This window comes from Pocillopora verrucosa, chromosome 2 (assembly GCF_036669915.1).
Source record: "Pocillopora verrucosa isolate sample1 chromosome 2, ASM3666991v2, whole genome shotgun sequence".
Classification (NCBI taxonomy): domain Eukaryota; kingdom Metazoa; phylum Cnidaria; class Anthozoa; order Scleractinia; family Pocilloporidae; genus Pocillopora; species Pocillopora verrucosa.
The window spans coordinates 2,449,932-2,470,419 of record NC_089313.1 but is presented as its reverse complement, the minus strand read 5'-3'; the positions used below and the strand labels follow the sequence as shown (position 1 = coordinate 2,470,419).

General features: G+C 37.2%; 2 protein-coding genes across 12 annotated transcripts; one reads left to right on the top strand and one right to left on the bottom strand.

Moving 5' to 3' along the window:
* The first annotated feature begins 798 nt into the window (after positions 1–798).
* LOC131770979 (L-threonine 3-dehydrogenase, mitochondrial-like) lies at positions 799–5,663 on the top strand. Of its 2 annotated transcripts, XM_059086732.2 has the most exons (7): positions 799–998; positions 1,342–1,384; positions 2,259–2,329; positions 2,786–3,108; positions 3,265–3,622; positions 4,158–4,335; positions 4,614–5,663. In XM_059086732.2, exons 1-6 carry the CDS (start codon positions 881–883, stop codon positions 4,301–4,303), a joined length of 1,059 nt encoding a protein of 352 aa, XP_058942715.1. In that variant the 5' UTR covers positions 799–880; the 3' UTR covers positions 4,304–4,335; positions 4,614–5,663. The 2 variants fall into 2 exon arrangements, with proteins under 2 accessions (XP_058942715.1, XP_058942714.1); XM_059086731.2 differs by having other exon boundaries at positions 4,158–5,661.
* Positions 5,664–5,847: 184 nt separating this feature from the next.
* Positions 5,848–19,680, bottom strand: LOC131770956 (zinc finger protein 91-like). 10 transcript variants are annotated; one of them, XM_059086688.2, is made up of 9 exons: positions 18,871–19,052; positions 16,526–16,607; positions 15,315–15,565; positions 12,156–12,476; positions 9,733–11,463; positions 9,208–9,399; positions 8,807–9,055; positions 8,642–8,688; positions 8,384–8,508 (listed from the first exon to the last, which is right to left on the bottom strand). In XM_059086688.2, exons 2-8 carry the CDS (start codon positions 16,534–16,536, stop codon positions 8,657–8,659), a joined length of 2,787 nt encoding a protein of 928 aa, XP_058942671.2. In that variant the 5' UTR covers positions 16,537–16,607; positions 18,871–19,052; the 3' UTR covers positions 8,384–8,508; positions 8,642–8,656. The 10 variants fall into 10 exon arrangements, with proteins under 10 accessions (XP_058942668.2, XP_058942663.2, XP_058942664.2 ...); XM_059086685.2 differs by lacking the exons at positions 8,642–8,688; positions 18,871–19,052 and adding an exon at positions 19,456–19,680 and having other exon boundaries at positions 5,848–8,508; XM_059086680.2 differs by lacking the exon at positions 8,642–8,688 and having other exon boundaries at positions 5,848–8,508; positions 18,871–19,051.
* Positions 19,681–20,488: the final 808 nt, after the last annotated feature.

Below are 20,488 nucleotides of genomic sequence, written 5' to 3'. Positions count from 1 at the left end.
CATGACAATTAGAAAACAAACTGTTCAAGGGTGTGTTTTATGAATGAAACTCAGCTTGATCACGGTCGCTCTGACACCGTCATAATTAGTATGAATTTTAACAGTTATGCCAGTTTGTCTATATTTATCATCATTCCTGTTCTGTTGTTTTGTTTTTGAACACGAAACTATATATACTACACAAGTGTTCGCTGTGTTTGATTATCATTATCGTACGTAAGCTTGCAATCTAACTGAAGTGTGAAAACCTTCAAAACTCGGACTGTCCATTTCGTTTTCTCTTTGAGGATCTTCGTCTCAGCTCACGTTATAATAACGTCAATTACGGCGCCTAGCACGTTTACACACCTTTGTTTGGTTCTTCTGTTGCTATTTACCGACTCGCCCGTTCCGAAATTTCACTTTCAATGAAAGAAAAAAAAATTAGAGAAAAGTCCCAGAAAAGGTCGGACATAGTTCAATTTAACATATGGAATAACAGCTTTAGTTAAGCTCCATGTTCTATACTCTCATAGAGCACCCTCTTTCAACCAATGACGGCGCGCGTTATATCCGAACTTTATTATAAAGAAGATGACTTTGACTTTTTAATTATGGTTTCTAAATCAAGCTTGTGGCTTATATAGTTTTCACGCACAGATCACGCATGTTATTATGAATTCATAGTAAAGAGCACGTGAGCACTATCATTTCAATAACCTCTTCTCACTCGTGATTGGTCAATTGAATTAACACACCCCCTGCACTCCCTCTTAACGCCCCAAGGCACAACAAACGCACATAATTCATGAGTCCACGGAAAGCAGTCACGTAACCACCGTAGTTCAACGTTTAAGGTGTACCATATCATATCGTTCTTACCTTTTGATTTTGGACAGAAATGTTTGCGAAGAACTTGAGATTGGGCCACTTTGTTTGTATGACCGAGAATGTTATTGGAAAGACGCGTACGTTTTACTCAGCGGCGAAGAAAGATTTCCCGCGAATTTTGATCACTGGTACGTCATTCACGATGTGTTAGTCTTCAGTTAATATTAACTTCTGCCCCGTAGTTGCCCTGTATTTAGGATAATTTTCATCATAAGTTTTGTTCATCCAGCATTAAAGAACTGTTTTGAAGCGTTTAAAGCAGAGAAACGTGAGAGATACTCCCGGAAATGACGAGAAACGTGGGTTTTATTAATGCATTCGTCCTACGACGAACACATTTTTGTGAAGACGTACTTTGATGCTATCTCCTCACGGGTCAATACTTTGAAATTAAAGATGGACGCAAATTTATATCAGTCCTTGTTTCTTGATAACAAATTCTTTATAATCAAATTATTTTTGTTTATGCAGGTAGTTTGGGACAACTTGGACGTGGTCTTGCTAAAATCTTAAGGTAAGGAAAACCGAAAAAGTGCCTGTCTTCGGTTCCAACTTATAATTTGTAATAAGTCAACTTATAATTACATTTTTTTATGCCACGCGGTTGCAACGTGATACAGTTTATTTACGGTTCGATATTCCATTCGCTCCATTCATCTTCCCTTTGACTTACTTTACTTTATTTCTACTAGCAAGTGCATCGTCAAAGTGACGTTTTAACTAACGTGGTTAGACACGGAACAATAACTCGCTGAAGTATGCAAGAAATGTCGAGGAATTTATATCGACGAGGTTAACAAATATTCAGTCAAAATTTTAATTGTTGGTCACTTGTTGTGAACAACAACAAGCTAGATCAATTGGACTAAGCTAGCTTAATAACGCATGAGATCGGTTCGATTTGAAGCAAGGTACTAATTCCCCTTTGGCACAGCTGAGTCAATACCGTAGCCACTGCTCAATATCTTTACACAATGTGAATGATTTTATTAGAGTTTCTCTTCCAAGAGGAGTTTGACATTTATCGGCCCTCCTTTTTTTCAATTGTAATGAGTAATGGAAAACTTTATTTAGAAAAAGGTAAGAATATATATTGTTTACAGAGTAGTACCTGTAGAAATTGTTAGTTATTCAGACGTCTACATAAAGATTGGAAAGTTTCCAAGGTTCTTAGTCTGGCAGACATAAACAATTGAAGTCGGTTCATTTATCGGGATTAAGGATACTTTTGATAACAAAGAGGAAAAATAATTTCTCATCTGTTACCAAGAATGCTTTTTCATCCGACAGAAATTTTTGAATGAATTATTTTTACACTGATTAAATATACTAGGTGGTTGTAACTTATTAGCTAATTTTGACTGTGATTATTTCCTCTATTGCTTCAGAGAGAAGTATGGAAGGGATAATGTCATCATGTCAGACATTGCAAAAGCATCGTGGGATGTTTTGGAGAGTGGTAAGTTTGGCAATTGCTCTTTCTCCTGTTGTCAATTAATTCACATACATTGTGTTGAACGGTCTTCCCTGAATTTTTCATTAATTGTTTTTGGTTGAACTTGAATATCTTTAAACCCTATCATCCCACACATCAATTTGCATATTCTCCATTCCGTTCTCTGTACACTTTCTAAGTTGCTGACATGGAGAACTTGTTTAACAATCAAGAGCTTCATTAGTTGGTGATCATTTCCTTTACTGAATGTTTTTTTTTTTTCAGTAAGAATTATGAATTAATACATTGATGTATTCAAGATCAAAGAGGGCACTGTGAATATCTTCTACCAAATGCAGTGACAAGAAAATTACAAATTTGGGCCTAAAGTACACTTTCTCTTTGTTCAGTAGCTCTGCCTCAGTTTAGTAGCTTTTATATATACATTAAATGATAATTTTTTTTATGCCATGCTGACAGGTCCATACATTTATGCTGACATCCTGGACTTAAAAAACCTTCAGTCCATTGTCGTCAATGAACGCATTGATTGGCTGGTTCATTTCAGTGCTATTCTTAGTGCTGTGGGTGAACAGAATGTGTCGCAAGCACTACAAGTAAATGTTGAAGGTGTTCACAATATCTTTGAACTGTGCCGCAGAAATAACTTGAGGCTGTTCTGCCCAAGCACAATCGGAGCATTTGGTCCTGAAACTCCATCAAACCCCACCCCTGATGTGACAGTTCAGAGGCCAAAGACCATCTATGGGGTCTCCAAAGTTCATATGGAACTTCTTGGAGAGGTACCCATGAAGTTTTAAATCTTTTCTACTGATCAGTCAAAAATTTTGTTCTTGTTTTTTGTTTGTTTTATCAGTTACCTGCAATAATTCTTGTCATCATTGTTATTTTTCACATCATTCAGTTACCATTTTTTTTCTTTGTGCTCTCTTTAACAGTACTACCATCACAAGTTTGGTTTGGATTTCCGCTCAGCCAGATTTCCAGGGGTCATCTCAGCTGAGACTGCCCCAGGGGGTGGTACTACAGACTATGCTGTCCACATTTTCCATGAGGCCTTAAGAACTGGCAAATACAAATGTTATCTGCGCCCTGATACAAGAATGCCAATGATATATCTCCCAGATTGCTTACGAGCAACTGTTGAGTTGTTAGAGGCACCCTCAGATAAGTTGAATTTGCGCACATATAATATCAGTGCCATAAGCTTCACACCTGAAGAGCTGGCTGGTGCAATACGAAAATTCATTCCAACTTTGAAAATGGAATATGAACCTGATGAAAGACAGGCTATAGGTAGGTTTAACCCTCCAACTCCCAGACCAAATTTGTAGTTCTCCTTACTGTCAACCATACAACTCTTATAATGTTAGTTAAGAGAATTAAGTATTAGATTGACTAATTATCCCCAAATTGATAGTTTTCTTGTCTGATTGATATATTGACTGTCATCACTTGTCTGGTTGATATTGTATCAACATTGTAAGGAGAAATTCTGTCTTGGTCACTTACAGGAGTTAAAGGTTTAAAGACTTTGCATGAGGGGAGGGGGTTGGGTGTAAGTGGAGAAGAAATTAATCCTTTAAACCCCAGGAGTGACCAGCATCTAATTTCTCCCCACAGAAATTCTGCTGAATCATTCAGTAAGATCATGAGAATAGAGACAATGATTGCCAACCCATGGAGCTTTGATCGATAAACGAATTCTCCATGTCAGTATCAATGGAAATGTGTAGAGAAGAGTATGGAGAATGTAGATACTGACTTTAAAAACAATTATCCCGAATAATCAATAGAAAGATTTTTAAAATGGAACTTTGTTCTTTTGCAGCTGATAGTTGGCCTCAGGTTCTAGAAGACAGTAATGCAAGGAAGGATTGGAACTGGCAGCATGTGTATGATCTTCCAGCAATGACATCAGCTATGCTGGAAGTATTAGCACCCAAGGGAAAAGTCAGCGCCTCCTCCATGCTTTAAATTCCACATTCTTTACCTTCACTACCATACTGGTCAGCCCTTAACACCCACAAGTAGTGTTCTCTCTACCTATTTGCTAGATAATGTATTGATATTACAGGGAGAAGATACATGTTAAAAAAAAAGGCACACTATAAATAGGTTGACTCTGCCCCTTGGTTTCAGCTCAAATGCAAATTATGCTGTGGTGATGTTATGCCATGGCAAAGCAGATCATTTGAATATCAAATTCACTGTAACAAATAAACATTGATTGGATGAAGGAAATGTAAATCTCAACAAATTAATTCTGTCTGTTCACTCCCTTTAGATTGGCTGCAGCTCAAGCTGTTTTGAATATAGAGGTCTGCATGCCATGACAGTTGATTGACAAATGAATCAGAGGTACCCAAGGCACCTCTCCTTTCATAGCACGCTTTCATGTGTAAGGGTTAGGCATGCAGCTGGCCCAAATATTTTTTTTAAATGTACAAATAATAACAAGTTATAATTAATACATTTTACCATTGCTGTATATGTCAATAGAATATTTATCAGTAGACAGACCCATTTCAGGTCCATGCAAATGAAGCCGAACCATTGGAAAAAATAGTAGAAAGTGATTTTTTTGTTTCTTTGATGTTTACTCAGGTAAGTTTCATTTGCCCCTCAGGTGGGCTACATTTGCATAGACGTGAAATGGTTCCATAAAACACTGCATTTGGAGATATTTTTCAAAACCACATTGTTAAGAGTGATTTTTAGGGTATGATATTTACAGGGTACAGAGTGCAAGTGTAAGTTATTATTATCTTAGATTGTGGTTCTCTAGTAGAGAGAGTGTCATGTTTTACTCAAAGTTTCTTACGTTGCAGTTATTTATGTGTACATGTACCCACCCTCAATAAAAGAACACTAAGAGAGCAATGTCTGATTCTTTGATATCTGCAATTTCACGTGTGGCTTAATGGGGAATGGACTGAATTTTAGCAGTGAACATTCCATAAGGTGGCTCTTCTTGTCCACTTTCTCCAGGTTGAAATAGAATTTGGAATGTTGGTTTCTGTGGGGGGAGGAAAACTGAAGAACTTAGAGGAAAACCCTCAGAACAAGGACAAGAACCAACAGCAAACTCAACCCACATGATACCGGGTTTGAGAATAACTCAGCCACAGCAATGGGAGTCAGGCACTCTTTCCTCTGTACCATCTCTGCTCCCTCATGACATTGTATAAATTTAGCATGTTAGGTTTGCTAATGATCAATAGAGTACTCAACTACTAAGACCAAGCCCTCCCCTCCCCTACCAAAATGGAGACTGTATACTCCATACCACTGAATAGCAGTGTAAAAAATACAGTATGAGAAAGTAATCCAGAGAGTACTTAGAAGGGTTGGGAAGGGAGGTATGGAGTTAGGGGGGATGGAAAGAAAGAAGCTATCTGCTAGAGTTCTTGAAATGTAAAACAAACTGATGATAACTTCATGCCCACACAGATTCTTGAAAAAAACAAGGTAAATCACGAGGGTTGATGAGACAATAAAATATCAAAAGGTAGTAAATATCAGGTGTCACTGATTTATTGCACTCATTCTCAACATGCAGACAACAAAGTCTACCATCCAAAGTTAGTACAATTAGAGAGTCTTACAGTATATTTAAAACCTCTTAGAGTGAACTAATCCAAGATAATTTCCATTACGGCCAGTTTCGGCCAGCTAGGGTAAAAAAAAATTAGAGTCTTGCATATATTTACCAGATCATTAAATATCACATGGGATTGTTTCTAATTAATGCCTTAAAGTGCTTCAAGACCAGACAAGGTGTTTTTGGTTAAAAATTTAGACTGAGGTTTACCTGCTCAAAGAGAGATGAAATTTCACCAGCAGGGAAGCTTGATAAACACCAAACATCATGTATCATAATCACAGTTACATTGATACTAAGTAAACCACAAACACTTTGATTTGACTTGAATAAGTCAATTGTATCCTGAACAATCACATGACCATAAAGTTCAGGACACACAAGCAGACCTCAAAACTTTTCCTAAATACACTTGCAGTTTGTCATTCGGGTTTTTGTTGTCTGATTTGCTTTTTCTTGGAACCAAAAAAAAATTTCACAAATTTATCTGGTGATCATGGTTTTCTGAGCTGTGAAACAGAACACAGATTGGAAAGACTAAAGAAACCTGTTAAAGAATTTAGACCTGATTTAAAAAAATTACTTTCAATACTTGCATTTAACCCTTTAACTTCCATAACTGTTTTACATGTAACCTCTTCCTGCAATGTCAATACATTATCCAGTGAACCAGTATCAAGAATACACAAATTTATCTGATTCAAGTTTTTAACTTGATTTAACACCAAATTCTAGTAAATAATTTACAAAGAAATGTGAAGCAGCTAGAGGGGAGAATGCACAATCAGATCTCTGTTCCACAGTTTTATCCATTTTCAAATTGAGCATCACATGACTGGACACAATTATAAATTAAAATTACTGTAAGAAGTTACAATTAATAATACTAAAAGTCGGCCTGCCGACTAAATAACACTATTTAACTCAATAAATTAATGCAAACTGTGACCACAATCTATGTGGTTGACAATAAACTTTCAATAATGTGAACTGTTCAGTTGGCAAAGTAATTGACCAAACTGAGAAAATATTATTTTGCAGACAGGAATAGAACATCTCATAAAGCTATTTAGTTTTAAAAGACTACATATTTCCTGGAAAATGTAAAAGATAGTTAAGCACACAATTAAAGAAAACTGTGGCATATAATAGTATGCATTTTTCATCTATCTTTCGCTGAAGAGTTGTTAGTAATGATCATTTCAAAGAAGTGAAAATCTCTGAGCTTGGCTCCAAGTTCCTGGTTGATCAATCAATGTTATTTAGAAACAACCAAGTCACCTGTAATTTTGTGCCAACCACATAAAGAAAATTGAAGCATGAAAACTTTAGTTTTACTTATCAGTAGCTTCATTACAAAGGTGCATGTTTGATTGAGTATGTCTGATTTGTGACACATGGCAATAACTAAACCCAACCAACCAAATTTTGTGGCATGTGCAGGTTTTTGGTCAAAGAAACTAGACTAAATAATCTTCCTTCAGTGTAATAACTTTATAAATAAACAGTGATTGATAAAATTTGTGATCAAAGTATTGGTAATTCATCACAAGGCACACCCTTGCTCTTTCCACAGAGAGTCATCTTGACAACAGTCCTTTTTCTGGAGGTGGGCAAAATTCCCTCCTTTCAGGTGTCCAATTTTTAGTTCTGGACCCTTAAAAAAGGTGTCCAGAAATGGGATGCCAAAAGGGGCCTAGATTCTATACCAGCAATCCTTGATGTCAAAGTGCTCTCCTGATATTTACACTGTACAAATGATGAACTTAGTTTAAAAAGTAAATGAAGTCTTGCCTTTAATCAGCATCAATAACTTTTTTCCTAAAATATCATTGACAGTGAGCCAGCCAATAATAATAATTATGATAATCTTAAGTTCAAAATATATTAATAATTATTATTAATAATTATTTGTTATAGCTAATATTTCATACCATAACTTTTTCGCACTGCTATCCTTGGATGTAACTCATTTTGTCCTTTGCTCTTATGAAACCTTCATAATACTACACTGCCTCCAACATCCAGATAGCAGAATTGTCGTACACCCAAACTTTAAAGTTTTGTACAGAAAGGTCAAATATCAGTACTCAGATAACTGATATCACATGTATGGAGTAATTAGTCTGAGAAACTTTTTTAGTCAATATTTTTTTTTAAATATATTTTTCTTTCAATGGCTGACTTTTCAACCTCCTTTGCCATTAAGCATGAATTGCTGAATGCCTTAAAAGGTCATCTGGTCTTTTAAATTTATTACCATCGTCCTCACACCTATGACGTGATGACACATCAGAGTGCAGGCGGACATGATCTTGCAGATGCTCAGCAATGCAAAATTCCTTATCACAAACAAAACACTTGTAAGGCCGCTTTCCGTTGTGAATGTTCATGTGATCTTGAAATGCTGCTTCTGAGAGGAACTTCGTGGAACAGATCTTGCAATCAAAAGGCACCACTGTTCCATTCTGCTCACGAGAGTGTGCTTCAATGTGTATCTTGTAGCTTTCTGCTTTCGTAAATGTTTTAAAGCAGTAGTTACATCGGTGAAAGGATCTGCTTGCTTTTACAGGTTGCACTGTTCATATAAAGAAAAGAACGTTCTTGTCAGTAAAACAAACTTAACTCTTTATGCATTAACATCAGTATGCATATTCTCCATACTGTTCTCTACACATTTCCTAAGGTGTTAACAAAAAGAATTTAATTACCAATCGAGAGCTTCTTTAGTTGTGATCATTTCCTTTATTCTCCTGACCTTATTAAGAGAAATTAGATGCTGTTCACCCTTAAGAGTCAAAAGGTTAAAAGCCACCAACAAAGTTCAAACTGCACTATGTCAGCAGCATATGGTTAGAAGTAAAATGAAACCTTACCATTATGCATGGCTCTGTGTGCTCTTAAGGCATTAATGTGCAAGAAGTTTTTCCCACAATGTCCACAAGGCATGTTCCCCACTTTGTGTCCCAGCTTATGTTTGCGAAGTGCATCAGCTCTACGGAACTCCATGTTGCACTCTTCACACTTAAACTGATTTGCTCCTGTGTGAAGGTTGATGTGTTTCTTTAAGTCACTGGACTGTTTGAAGGCTTTTTCACAAATGTGACACTTGAAAGGTCTCTCACCTTTAATAAAATAACAGCATATATTTTTTAGAACATTCTAGGCTTTGCTGAAGAAGGGCACCATTTTACTTGGCAACTGGTGATTAAGTGAACACACTGAAGTTTGTAATTAGTGAAAAGTATTTTACAACTACAAAAGATGACAGACAAACCTGTGTGTATTCTAGTATGATCCCGCAGATGACTGCGTGTCCGAAACATCTTGCCACAAACTTCACAGCGGAATTTAAAGCGCTTGTTTCCCATGTGGATGACCGAATGCTGCTTAAGTAGGCTAGAGCGGGAGAACGTCTTCTTGCAGACTTGACAGTGGTGAATAGCGCTCTCTGGAGAGGATCTCTGGTCTATGAAGACCAAAAAAGAAGAAAGATATAAGAAAGTTTGCTCCAAAAGAGCCTGAATGCCTAACACAACTAACTTTGTTAGCAGTGACTTAAAAAGTTGCATTTCTTGAAACCTTAAAAAGCTGGACATCCCTAACTTGAGACCAAATCCTAAGGGTACAGTGTCTTGCCTTACAAAAAAATAACCATAATCACCCCAGATTTGATCCCAAACATGCAAACCAGGACCTAAAGCTTAAATTAAAATTAAATACATGTGAAATACACTCTGTCGGGTCAGTAACTCTCACAAGTGGCTGATTCTGGTAAAAAATTACACAAAACTCTGCTTACCTAAGGGCTCAGAAGATAAAGACTGTTGTTCAGAATTTGCCAACACTTTCCCAGGTTGAAGAACATCGCCAGAGTCTGACGTATCAGATGTCTCAGAATCATTTCCACCAACAGGTGATTTTGTCTCCCTTCTTGTGTCTCCTTCCATGTCCTTCACCTTGATATGTTCTCTTGCTAAGTACTTCAACCTCTCAACTGATCTCTCTTGCACTGCTGGTGAAGTAGAATTGTAGATATCTGCTGATGGCTGCACATCTTTGTGGGAGAAGAAATTATGTTGGCCATTTTCTGGCATATGCTTTGGAGGGGGTAACTGCCCACTTTGTTCTCTATGCATTTTCAACCTTGTGGCTTCCTTCAAAGCCCAAGAGTAATCTATGGCATGGCCATTCATCTCTTTGTTCCACATCTGTAGTGCCAGAGCACTTTCAGTGGTAAGTGGTATGTATGGAATTCCTTCCCTCGGAATCCTGGAAAAATATTTCATACTGTTCATGAAGTTGTAGTTCCTTTGCTGCTCTTCATTACTCTGTAGATGATCATTTATTTTACTTTTCAAAGCTTTTGATGTCTCTTGTGAATTATCTTTGATCAAATTTTCTTCATTTCTTCCATCATTTGAGGATGTTTGTGCACTAGAGTGATACTGAATGACGGACACCCGATGACAAGCCACATTGTTTGTTCTCTCTGGAGACTTTCTCACTGCACTGTCATCCTGTGGAAGTTCCTCTCTCTTTGAGATGTTTTCACTAAAATTGCTGTGATCCCTTCTCTGGCTTTGTGAATCAAACTTTTCAGGGGAACGCAAAATATGCTGGGAAGCACTGTCATTAACAAAGTGGTTGCCATTGACCAAATGGCTTGTTTGCACTTTCAGAGAAGAAAAGCTAGCTGCATGTCTATACATTTCTGCATCAGATAAAGATAAATTTTTATTCCCTTGATAACTGGAATATTGAAAAGGCAGTCGAAGATAATCCTTTTCCTGCTGGAGCTTAGGCTGTACATTACGGTTATACATCATGTGCAAACTTGGAGGCACTTCAAACTTTGCACCCTCATGAGCCATTTCAGGTGGAACGACATGTGCCTGCTCCATGTGACTTGTGCTTGACAGTGACATGTTTGCAACTTCTTGACGGATCAAACTAGGACTTACTGCAGCTGGAGGTTGTGGTCCAACAGGTAAGCTTTGGCTTGGTGGTGACAACTGCTTGAGACTTGCCTCATCCCCTGAATCTGACATTGTCTCTGATCCACTTCCTGGGGTACTGCTCGGCAAAGGCCTTAGCTGCATTGTCTTGTGCAGTTCAAGTAACTGGTTGGCTGCATCCAATTTAAGGTTTTTTTCAATTGATTCCCTGTCTTGTTGGTTCATGTTATCTCCAGATTCAGACCTCTCAGACATGACAGCTACTTGACTCATTGCCTTCCTGTTAGATGGAATTTTTTGCTCTGGCTCTCCTTGGTCTAATAATACAGAGGGATGGAGTTCTTTATGACGTTCAAATGCTTCCTCAGAGGTAAACAAGGCACTGCAAACAACACACTTGAAGAACTTGTGCACAGAATTGATGTGGCCTCGACAGTGGTGTGAACGGGTAAAGGCTGATGGGCAGATAGGACACTTGTATGGTTTATCCAAGGTATGGGTACGCCGATGCTTCTTCAAGTCACTTGACTGCTTGAACCCCTTGTGGCAAATATCACAAATATATGGACGCTCCCCTATAAAATAAAAAACATATATATAAAGTAGCTCAAAGTCATGTTCCTTCCTGCAGTATAAGTCATGAAGTAAGGTGAGAAATCAATAATAATATTCACTGTCTTGTACTTCAGTATATATACTAAATGCAGATATTTGCCATGCACATCAGCCATTCTTCACACTCTACCATCTCTAGATTCAATGATTCATGTAATTTACAGCAGCAAGATAATTGAAAGTGAAACACAACACCATAGCATGTTGTAGAACCCAACGAGTTGCTATTGCTCTAAACAAGAGCTAACATGTTTACGAGTGTGAGTAGAAGCTTGAAGCAGAAGCAACATGACTCATCATTAAAGAGGTGACATAAGGTAATGAAACTCAGTAGACTGCTGATATGATTCATTACCATTGCCCACTCTGACTCTGACTAAAAAGTACTTCATGCAAATAACAAAGGCATGTGCAGTGTAAGTATATACATAGCCGTGCTTTTAATAGAACTCATTTAAAATAAGATTTCGTAGGGTTCATCCATTTCAAGATAGTCCACTTTAGTAGTCTATCAGGGTAGTCCATGGACTGGGGGTCAGTATTTTGTCCATCATCTTGCTATAGATCACAACACAATGACCCAGTCAAGTCTTAAACCTGAACATTTTGACTCACAAGTCCCACTAACCATCCATTTATCCAATTAACTTACCCGTATGCACCCTAACATGGTCTTTCAGATGGGAAGACACCCTGAACTGCTTGCCGCAAGTGCTACATTTGTAAGGCTTCTCTCCAGAGTGCAACCTTAAATGGATGTTACGGCTGCTTGGATGGCTAAACAGCTTACCACAAACATGACACTTGTAATATTTCTGATCACCATGGACATCTCGGCAATGCTGCCGTAACATGGCCAGACCCATGTACTGTGAATTGCACCGTTCACACTTGTACATGCGAAGTCGTTTTGACCCACCATTGGCCTCTTGAGGTGAGTCATCTACACCACCAGCTGTGTTGGAAGGTGACTCTAGCATAAGAATAGGAATATTTTTTAGCAAATCAAAGATTTTTTTAACTAGTTGTGAGATTTAGAAGAAAACTTATCACCTGACCATAAGACTCACCACCATTGTAATAGAGTCTAAAGTTCACTGCTTGCTGAGTAAGTCCTTATGGGTAAAGAATTGGTAAAATACAACTTATCCCTATAAATCCTAAGAGTAACCAGCATCTAATTTCTCTGTACAATGATACTGTTGAATCATTCATTAAGATCATTAGAATAGAAGAAATGATTGCTGTACAATTAAATATGTATGCAGATGATGATAAATTCTACACTGCAGATACGGATCTAGTATCTTTGAAAGGTGTATCTTGCGTGAGGTAAGCTCAGCAAATGCCTAGTATGAGATCAATGGAATGATAGCAAATCCCAGCAAACACCAAGGGATGATACTAGGAAAAACTGATCATCAGTTTAATTTCTCAGTAAATGACTCAGAGGAACTTTTTGGCGTTACAATTGACAAAGATCTTATGTTTAAGCAACATGTGTCCTCTATGTGTAAAAAGGTAAACAATCAGTTTAGCGTTATGACAAGGTTCGGCAAGCTGATGTCTACTGAAACCATGCTACATCTTTATAAGGCATTTATACTTCCTCACTTTTATTATTGTTCTATGGTGTGGCATTTCTCTAGTAAACAAGATTCTGATAAATTGGATCTTTTAAACAAACGTATTCTTCGATTTATTTTCAAGGATTTTAACTCTGATTTAAATTAATTAACTTAAAGGGCAGGAACTGTAAACCTTAAGGACAAGCATTTACAAAACATGATTCTTACTATTTTTAAATGTCTACATTTTTCTGATTATCAAAGATATTTAAAAGATATGTTTCACTTGCCCTCTAACACCTATTTTATAAGAGGACATAATATACTTTGTTTGCCTAAACCATTGACCACTTCTTATGGTGTCAATTCCTTTAGTTACTTGGCAGCAATATCTTGGAATTCTCCTCCTGACCATCATTGCACTATTTCTGATTTTACTTCTTTTCGACGACTGTTATCTACTGGGTGCAATAATTTACTTAAAAGGGCAGGAACTGCAAACCTTTCTACATCAAGATGATTTGCTAGTTAGTTGTCTAGGTAGTTCGTTATCCTATTTGTTATAGAATTAATCTTTTTATTATAATTATTTATTAATGTAGTTTGCACAAAGATATTAGCACCCGAGTGCTACACTGTAAATTCGAGGGTAAATAAAGTTTATTGATCAATTGATTGATTGATTGCTAGCCAAAGAAGATTTTATTGTTAAGGTTACTTCCAACCTTCAGAGCCCTCCAAAAATCAACTTTTCTTTTATTTAACTAAAATGAATTCAAACATTCAACCAAACATTTCCATAGAAAAAAATTTCTGAAATCTTTAAAGGCAACCGAGTTATTTTGAAAAACGTATTTTCAAATAAAAGTTAATCAGGAAGGTGTCATAATCTCTGACCTTGGTGAATCCTCAAGGGAAATTTTTGCGGCAACCACTCATGCTGTGGTTAGATTTTCATGTTATTTCCATATTTTCTTGCACTGCACACTTTACAAAACTCACACATGGAAGCTCTTTGCCTATGGAAAAATCTATGCTCTTGGAAAAATCAAAAGCAAAAGAAAGTCCTTAGTAATAAACAAAACAAGGAAAAAAAACAAAACAAAACAGGCCCAAATAAGACAGAATGAGTACCATTCTGGTACTAGTGGAGCTCCATGATGGCGTCCAGATTTTGAACAAAGAACTCACCGTCAAACCAAGATTTGCCATGCATGATATTAAAAACAAGGTTTCCCTCTCTTAATGTAGGCCTTGACATAAAAACATTAATGATCGCCTTGAATTGTAAATTTTGAAAGTTGTCTGTCAATTCATTGTCTTGCTCCTCAGCGCATTTTCTCCTTTTACTGCCAGTTTTTCCTTTGCCTTTGGCAACTTTGCTTACTATTGTGTTGTACTCCTCAACACTCTACTCAGTGATCAAGATAAAAAGAAATATGTTGCAATGGGTTACTTTTTATGGGAAATCTTGATCCATCATCATTGATGTCAGAAAGTCCTGTTGTCCCATTGGTTTGTGGTTTCTGGAGGCAAGAAAATCTCCTGGCATCGTGCGAGTTGTTTACAAATCTTTATGAGCTTAACTCATGCATTTGATTTTGGGAGGAATACAACCCCTTTGAGTAAATTTATAGAGTATATAGATTCTACCCATTATTGTCATATTTCGCCAAAACATTCCAAGAAAAATGACAAAGAAAAGTGTCGAGAAATTTCGATATTTGAAATATGTGTCCTGTGACGTCCATTTACGCAACATGCTTCACATATTCTGAGCTACTCCAACTTAAGATGCCGATATCTAGACAACCAATCAGAATAACGAAAAAGCCTAACAGGCTTTTGTTGATTGATGCCTTGTGAATAAGACTGAGCAGCCATTCTGCTTGTGCTGTGGCATCTGATACCCAATAAATTCAATAGAAGAACCTTTGGTCATTTGACGCCTTACATGTACCAGCTCCTGACACTTCCATAAAAAAAAAGTTGCTTGAATTATATTGTTATCTTAAACTGCAGTTATTAAGCTTTCTTCTTATGTATAGTTTGTTAGGATTTTAGTGAAACTAGTGCACATACAGATTTTTTCCCAAGACACCCATGAAGGCAGGAAGTAACCTTTAATTATTTCACTGTGACAATAACAAAAGAAATAGAGAAGAGCATGAAAAATATGGATACTTATGTTAGAGTGTGTGGGATAAACACACCTTGTGAAAGCATGCCTGTATATATCATACCTTGTTCAGCTATTTCTTGAGGACTCTGGGCCTCTTCAACACCAATAACATCTCCATCTGCCATTTCATTATCCTTGGCCACATTTCTAGCTTCATCCTCATTCACAGCTTTACCCTCTTCATGACTCTCTTCATTCCCACCTTTTGAGATCTGCCTGTTTGTTTTTACTGGCATGCCATGATCATCATTCTCTGTTATTTGATCCCCTTCAATCTCAATCTCTGCATGGACTCTTTGAAGACTTAATTTTCTAGATTAACACAAAACAGTACATTGATTGATAAAGCAACTCTGGTTGACAATTACCTCCACCACAAAAGTGGCAACTATTCAGTAGGTCACGTCCAAATACAAAACGAGGAAGAATTGAAAGAAACACTTCAGACTAAACATTCAACTTTGATTGCATGTCCATAGCACTTGCTGATTGATGCAGTCTTCATTGTTGTCTGTTTAACATATTTACAAATGTACATGTGAATGTTCATGCTTTTTTTCGACAAACCACTAAACCCCTTGGCACTCACAACAAAGCCACAGAATGTGACTGTCTCAGCTGAAGTCTCTAACTTAGTGAGTGTGGTCAGCTGTTAAATTTTTCTAATTAAACAGTTCAAACTTTCCAGAATTACTGACACTAAATTTTTTTTTTTACTTAATTATTCATAAGCAGTGTACGTGACTGTTCAAAATGACCACTAAGCTGTAGAAAATGGGGCAAAGGGAGATCAGTATCACAAGACTAAGAAGAAAATGACATGTAGATTGCCCTTTGGGAATTAGATTTTAAAGTTGCTTTTTTTCCTGCTGTTTTCCTTTATGGAAAGATAAATGGGAAGAGTTGATTGCCTCGCTAGGAAATCTGTATACACAACTATTGCGAAATTACGTGAACCAGACAGAATAGAACATCCTGTGGTGCAATGGCATCATCTAAATGTCAATGATGGTGCATCTTTAAATCAAATAATTGCAAATATTTTATAAACTTTATTGCCTTGCATGAAGACCAACTAGCAACATAATGTGCTGGTAGAAGAAATTGTCATGTAGCCCAGAAGGCTATCAACACCTTTATAAATTATTATAGAGACCTTTCCTTACACAAGAGCTATGTTGCGCAACATTAATAATTAAAAATTTATTCATATCTAGACACCTAGCACATCTTCACACTTCTATAGTTATCAAGGTTTTCATCAGAACATACCTTTGTATCATATCTGGAATGATATTTCTTAGTAGCAAAGTCCTTCTTGATTTTAACAATGATTCACAACATCACAGTTGGACTGAAAAAAAAAATTTATTTACAACAAGAACTTTCAAAAAACTTTATCATTATGGAAGAACACAAATCTTTAATTTCAGGCGTATACTTAGCTTTTGGCAAATACTAACTGTTTCCAGAACTAATATACATCAAACAACCCAAAATCATCTATCACTGTACCATTGCATTCAAGAAATGTAACTTCGAGGTGTCTATTAAATGCATCTTGTTCTAATTAAATCCAAATGTACAGACATTGATTTATTTTGTTATCCCAGATTGAAAAACTTGATAACCTCACTTGAATCACTGGTTAAATCCAAGATTATATTCCACTGAATTTATACCTCAAAGCCAACCCAAATGTACATGGTTGTTTTGCTGAGTCAAATGTTGAATCAAATCTCCATGAACTCACCCAAATGCCAAGAATTTACAAAAACATTGTGCACACTCCAACATAATGCCATCTACGCATTTGTCTTTGCTAACGTAATAATCAGCTTTTATAATGAGCCGGTCTTCAGCTTTGTCTGTGGCTATACCAGCTATGTAACTTGATTCAAATGATCCAAATTCCTTAAAGGGGTTAATACCACATTTTGCAACATGTTAATTGGCTGAATGATGTTCGCCTCATGTGAAGTACAACGTTTGACCTTAGTCTTAGAAACATGTCAGATAAAGCAAGTCATTAAATTAAAATACCACATCTTTGCTATAATAACCTTATGCTCCACCTTGCTTTTACAAAACCGACTTAAAACCAAGATCCCTGGCTAAATAACACAAAACTGTGCGCCAAGATTGGTATTAATCTACCCCAAAATTAATTAAGCAGAAGGAAGATTTGATCGAACAAATACTTGCTTAGACTATGCATAATTAATTTTTCTAGAAACTTTTCAAAGATTTCGCGTTTAACGACCAAAAAAAATTTGATTTCTAACCGTTCGTGGGAAGTGTGGAGCACAGCGTTTGGATTAAATCAGCAATCGTCTTTTTCCGGGTATGATAGGAGTTCGATATGGAAGATATCGTCAAAATACTTAGTTTATAAAACGTTTTCTAGAACCGGACGTAAAGGTCAACCATTAACGCACATCGGACCAGAAATTCCAAATGTTTCCGTTGCTAAAATTCTATCGATCAAAAAATTTCGGACGATCCAAATTTCCCTTAGCAACAGTTACGAGTACGAGCCAACGACCGAAATCGCGCACTTTTTCTTGTTAAGTCGAAAGCGGAATTTAACTTCACAATCATCACCTGAAACTTGGACCTCAATTTAAACTGAATTCTCGCGAGCGTACTTACGATGGAAAAGTAGATAGAGCTGTTATTTTCTTTTTCCGAAAATGTTAATGAGCTTTCAGAGGAGATTGCTACGCGTGCATGTGCACATCAACTAACGAAATAACACGTGTTTAACTTACTTTATCGGAGGAAAAAAAAAACAAACCTTGATGATTATTGTCCTAAAAAATGATATTTACACGCAAGTTAGCACCGACTATACCCTTAAGAGAATGACTCAGCCACGAAGTAATTTCATCAGTCAGAATCTTCTATCAACGAATCGACAAAGCGACTTCGATGACCGAAATTAATGTTCAATGTACAGTTCTGGCACGTGCAATTTCTTTTAAAGGCTACAAGGAGTTTAGGCAGTAAAAAGCTCTCTTCTCCTTTTTCAGTCAAATTAACGTACGAAAGCCAGGAATTACGCATATTGTAATCTGGTAAGGCATATCTGTTCCACACTGGTGATACAGACAGGCGAAAAATCACAAGAACGCCAAGAATGGCGGAAAGACACTAAACGTGAACCATTGCATGCTATCCATTTAACACAAGATTTACCACTCGTGGGAAAGCGAAAACTCTTTTCAATGACAGAAAAAAAAAAAGAAAATGACTCACTGACATTGGTTAACAGCGAGAAAAACGAAATAAACGAGTTTGCGAGGAACGTGGCATGTGATTACTAAATATGGTCGTCGATCGTTCACGTTTTGACGAAGAATTATTCACGTACCGTATTGTTGAGGCATTCTTGTTGCCGAGTAACTTTTCAAACTCCCGAAAAGACCAAAAATTACTCAGTATACAAGGAATGTCTTAGCTGCGGTGATAATTCTCTTTAGAAAGGAGTAAACTCGTTGAAAACGCTTGGGGAAGCAAGCGGAAGAAATCAAGGGAAACAACCGCTGGTACGGTAACTTGACATCACATTTCACGTAGGAAGGAACGTGTAATCAATTGTGAAAAAATCGCCTTACCTCGCTAAAAGACCACCAGGATTGCTGAATGAAACACTGATCTATCCTTGGAGGTGCTAACTGCTAGAATAAGCGATTTAACCGACGAAGAACACAGCGGTGAGCGCGGAATAACAGTTTTCACGTAGAATAGTGAAATTTTGACGCAATCGCCAAAACGTGTGCTAAACCCCAGCACCTGGCGGGTCAACGTGTTTGTTTTTGATCGACGTGTTTCAAATCGCTTAGGTCACGTGGTACTTAAAATATCTGATAATGTAATGACATACTTTTCCTTTTACAAAGCGCTATATCGGTTCCAAAACAAGAAGGTAAACTAACAGATAACAACAGCCGAGAGGATAAACAAAATAAAAGCGTTGAGATTTCTCTATAGCTTCTAAAGTTATCTTTGAACAATTGTTTTCTGTGTATCATGGTTGTGATAAAAAAGGGCGCGAATGATTGCCTTTAACCGCAGTAACCTCAAATGACGTCACAACATTTCCTTGTAAACCGGAATACGAACTCTTGGTTTAAAGAAACTGAAGTTCACAATTTAATGAGCAGAAAATTGCAACACCTTGCTTGAATAAGGGAACTTACCTTATGTTTGATGCAGGTAAAATCACTTGACAACTGATGAAACGTTGCCACTGGTAAAAGTAAGGACGTAAGTGATACGGAAAAAATCACTGTATTTCAACACTTTTCCCCTTCTTCGTTAAGCCAAGCGTGAGCGGTTTCGCCCCTCGCACGATTTATTAGCGAGTCTTGTTAGAAATGAAGGAATCAATTTAATCAAACAGAACCAGCACACATTCTCACGACCTTAGCGACACTGCGAGGTCTCGTGTTTTCTTTTGGTAATGTAAACAGAGGCACGCGTTTCATTTGCATCCGCTGTGGTGATATTTGGACCGGAAAGGACGCATAAGAAACCTATTTTTGGATGATTAGCAAATCAACATTTATCTGCGATGTGTGCCAGCAAATATCTAATAACCTTTGATCTTGACTGAGGAATGAGTTAACGATGGCATCTGCTCGAATCATAACTGAAATAATAGACAAAGTTTTATCATACCTCAAAAAATGTTTGCTCAACTGAAAATATGAAAAGAAAACTTCAAGCAAGCGACATCAGCGAACGCAACTGCACCATAACATTTCCTCTTTGCTTGCGTGTAACGATACCCTCAACTTCTTTGCTTGTGGTTTCCGCAAAAGATATATGCTTTGCTAGAAAATACGTAATGTGTTGAGGGGAATATTGTTGTCTAGCAGGGTTTCAGGAAGTGCTGCCCTCCTGAATTAAGACATATAATATATCACACGTAACCATGGGGTTTCCAGGGAAGCAGAAATATATCCGATTCTGTTTTAATTCCACCAGTGGTCGGCTTGTCTGATCTGACATGCGAAGACCAAGAAAGGAGATCGTTTTACGGAGTTACACCGGCAGATACTCTGTATTCCGGCACAATTGTAGATTAAATTTCCTCTCCCGTTAGCACGCTATCAATTTATCAGATTCCTTAAGGATGCAAAGGCTATTTTAACAACGGTTTTTGCCAGACAGCCACAAGCAAGTTTGAAAATGATTTACTATATGCAATACATTCCTTGTTAATTTTCT